General features: G+C 49.0%; 1 protein-coding gene across 1 annotated transcript; it reads left to right on the top strand.

Annotated features, from left to right (window-relative positions):
• The first annotated feature begins 208 nt into the window (after positions 1 to 208).
• On the top strand, positions 209 to 1,666 carry WFIKKN2 (WAP, follistatin/kazal, immunoglobulin, kunitz and netrin domain containing 2). Its single transcript, XM_066332457.1, has one exon. The coding sequence runs from the start codon at positions 224 to 226 to the stop codon at positions 1,664 to 1,666; it is 1,443 nt and encodes a 480-aa protein (XP_066188554.1). The 5' UTR covers positions 209 to 223.
• Positions 1,667 to 4,213: the final 2,547 nt, after the last annotated feature.

Genomic DNA, 4,213 nt, shown 5'->3' with positions numbered 1-4,213 from the left:
GGCAATGTTTCTATTCACTAACAGTGGGGCCACTGAGTTTCACACCACAGATATCTGTGGCAGAGCTGAGTTTCTGGGCTCTCTGCTTGCTGAGTCTCCAAAATGGCCTTTACTCTGTTCCCAGTAATGATCAGGCTTTTTTCCTCCCCCACAGGAGTGTGAAACCTTTGAGAAGTGCTGCCCCAATGTCTGTGGAACCAAGAGCTGTGTGGCCGCTCGGTACATGGACATCAAGGGGAAAAAGGGGCCTGTGGGGATGCCCAAAGAGGCAACCTGTGACCGCTTCATGTGCATCCAGCAAGGCTCAGAGTGTGACATCTGGGATGGGCAGCCTGTCTGCAAGTGCAAGGACAGGTGTGAGAAGGAGCCAAGCTTCACCTGTGCCTCTGACGGGCTCACCTACTACAACAAGTGCTACATGGATGCAGAGGCCTGCATCAAAGGCATTACATTGAACGTGGTCACCTGTAGGTACCATCTCACCTGGCCAAACACCAGCCCCATACCCCCAGAAACAACAGCTCGTCCTACCACCATTTACTCCGAGACAACAGTCGTTGACATCCTGCCACCTGCCCTGGTGAACAACCCCGTCCATCATTCTGTCTACGTGGGAGAGACCGTCAGCTTCCTCTGCGACGTCACAGGGAGACCCAAGCCAGAAATCACATGGGAGAAGCAGGTCGATGGGAAGGACAAGGTCATCATGAAGCCAAACCACGTCAGAGGGAATGTCGTGGTCACCAACATCGCCCAGCTGGTCATCTACAACACGCAGCTGCAGGATGCGGGCATCTACACCTGCACTGCCCAGAACAGTGGTGGCCTCCTGCGGGCAGATTTCCCTTTGTCAGTCATCAGAGGAGAGCCCACATCCAAGGAAGCTTCCCAGAACAAAACACGTTTTCCAACCGACGAGTGCCTGAAGCAGCCGGACAGCGAAGACTGTGGGGAAGAGCAGACCAGGTGGTACTATGATGCCAAGAAAAACAACTGCTTTACTTTCATCTATGGGAACTGCAACAGCAACCTCAACCACTTTGAGACCTATGAGAGTTGCATGCTAACGTGCATGAACGGCCCCATCAACATCTGCAACCTGCCAGCCCTTCAAGGCCACTGCAAGGCCTACGAGCCCAGGTGGGCTTACAACAGCTTGACAAAGCAGTGCCAGTCCTTCATCTACGGTGGGTGTGGAGGCAACGAGAACAACTTTGAGAGCCGGGAGGCCTGTGAGGAGATGTGCCCCTTCCCAAAGAACACGCACTGCAAGGCCTGCAAACCCCGCCAGAAGCTGGTGACCAGCTTCTGCAAAAGTGACTTTGTCATCCTAGGCCGCATCACGGAGCTGACCGAAGACCAAGACTCAGGACACGCCCTGGTGACAGTGGAGGAGATCCTCAAGGATGAAAAAATGGGATTAAAATTCCTGGGCAAGGAACCACTAGAAATCACGCTTTTGAACATGGACTGGAGCTGCCCATGTCCCAACATGACTACAGTGGATGGCCAGCTCATCATCATGGGGGATGTCCACAATGGCATGGCCGTCCTACAGCCAGACAGCTTTGTGGGCACCTCCAGCGTCCGGCGCGTGCGCAAGCTCCGCGAAGTCATCCACAAAAAAACCTGTGAGCTTTTGAAAGAATTCCTGGGATTGCATTAACCTCCCTCACAGGTGTGGGCTGCCCTGATCCATGTGTTAGTAGGGCTAAAAGTGCTAGGCTAGTGCCAAACTAAACACTCTGTTTGAAGATACTCTGTAGGAATTACGCAGAACCCCTATTTTAATCCATTAATGATGCTTAGCAACGACATAGTTTGGTCTTTGGCAGGCATTTAAACCAGCAGCAAAAGGCCATTAATCTTGCATTGAAATCAATTTGTCCATATAGGAGTGCCATTTAACTAGATGACTCACTTCAGTAATTATACAATTTTTATCTAGCTTCCATCATAAATGACAGAATTCATAGCATTTGTTTGGCTAGTTGGTGCATAGCTAAGAAATATATGATGTCAATTTAATCTGTCTCATTTTCAGTCTGGTTCGTTATTGTAAGTCTCGCGCTTGGCTCCTTATAGCAGCACTAATATTTCAAGAGTAAAGCCTGTAAATTATTGTCTATATTTACAATTGTGCACATTTAACTAACCTATGCATTATGAATTTGCTTCTTTTAATTGCCATTTTCCTTTTTTTCCTTTTAAAAAACCCATTTTAAAATGGTGACTACTACCTATCTTGCAATCCTTACTGGAGGAGAAACTCCCTTGATCCTATGCCCAGGACAACAGGTCTCTGCAAAAGCTCAAGGCACAGTCTCACCCTGAGATGATTTCTGTCACCAGAACAAGGTCAGCAAACACCCTTGTTCCCTGTTTAAGTTTCAATCAATATATTGTCTATCACAAAAAGCCCAAGCCAGAAGGACAGCAGTGTGCTGCCAGCTGTCTTGCTTTTGAAAAGCCTTTACATCTGAGCATGCACAGTATTTTACTGCTTATTCTCAGTAGCAATCCTGCTTTTATAGATGAGAGAGCAAGCTGAGAGGAGTCAGAACAAAATTCAACCTAGGAAAATGCGATACAGAGTCTGCAAACCGCGTTAGGCAGACACAAAGCTCCTGAATCTGAACTGTGCAAACACAAGCAGACAAAGTGAACACTTTAAAGGCTTTTATCAGTGTCACCCTTTTAGAGCCTTTTTAGATTCTTTCAAACCTCAGAATACACTTTCCACCAGGCCACTGTGCATAGGAGCATGAATGAATTGTCTAAGACAGCCAGCACAGGCTGTGGGTGGGAGCAGGTGAGTACACACATAAGATAAATCGTTTCGACATTTGTGTGTCCAAAAAATGTAACATTTGCCTATACAAAATCCTTAAATAAAGAAAAGGCTGATCCTGGAAACATCCTGCCTTTCTGAGGACTGTGATTGCAGAGAAGAGGGCGAAGGTGGCATAGTGAGCCTTGTCCCTGCTCCTTTATCCGTGGGCTAAGCCAAGTGACTGTGGCAGGGCTCAGAGCTTGTTGCCCTGTATAAAGGGCTGGAGTAGTGTCCAGACATGTCTGCATGAGAAGCAGGGAGGCAGGGAGGTGCAGCAGTGCTGCCCCATGGTGCCATCTAATGGGCTCACTGCGGGGTGGCTGAGGCTGGCACTGGGCACGGGTATGCTGCTGCAGGCCTCTGCTGGGAATGGGCATGGCAAGTGCTGGGGAAGAAGATTAAGCAGGCAGATGTTGGACATCTGCACCCCCCAAAGCCTGTGCACGTTGAGTGTTTGGTTGTTGCAGGGAGGAAAATTCACAGCGAGAGAAACAGCGCTGGATGTGAGTCCAGCTCTGCACCAGCAGCCAACCCATGGGTAGAGACCAGTGCAGGATGGAGTCTGATGGAGATGGGGGTGGAGAACTGGGCTCCTCTCTCAGTGGTTTGGGCCTGGGTTATTTCTCAAATGTTCCTGCAACAGGAATGGATCGAAATCTCCAGTTAGTTGGATAATTTCACAAGAAGCTGCATGGGAGGGAGAGAGAGGAGTCTGGACCAGGCATTGCTGACCAAGAAAATACCTGCTGAGTTTTTTGTTGTACATTTCCTAAGTGTATGTGGAAAAAAACTCCAATTAAAGGCCCATAGTGTTTGTGTATGTTCTTGTGGAGACCATTTTCTGCAGATGGGAGATGCTGGCCCTGCTGCCCTCTGAAGCAGCCGGCATGTCCATGAAGCAGCTGGATCATCCCTGGCTGTGGCAGCCACCACTGACCCATGGCTCATCTGCCAATATGTGAGCAGCCTATAGGAAGTGGCATGTTCTTGCCATACTAACACAAAGCTTTTCGAGGATGAAGGTTTAATAAAGACAGGGTTTGTATAGCTTCTTTTATTCTAAAGTTAGGGGATTTTGCAAGTGTGGGAGTGTTGAAGTGACTCAGGAGTATTGGAATGACTCGGGAGACATGGAGCTGGTTGTTCAGAAGAGCTGAGATGCAACAGAGCTGGGAGCAGAAAGCAGAGCATTCACTGCTGCTCCAGCCAGCACAGTGCAGTGCTGGAGCCTTGGCTCTAAAGTGCTTTCTTGGCTTTCCCTCCAGGTGAATCCCCTGGGAAGGCAGTAGGCACTTTAAACACGCAGCATGCAAATGCTCTGAGGCACTAAGAGCCAGGGCTATGCAAGGTGTAAGGTATCCACCAGCCCCCTTGGGACAT

This window comes from Sylvia atricapilla, chromosome 18 (genome assembly GCF_009819655.1).
Source record: "Sylvia atricapilla isolate bSylAtr1 chromosome 18, bSylAtr1.pri, whole genome shotgun sequence".
Lineage (NCBI taxonomy): Eukaryota > Metazoa > Chordata > Aves > Passeriformes > Sylviidae > Sylvia > Sylvia atricapilla.
This window is presented reverse-complemented; position numbering and strand designations above follow the sequence as displayed.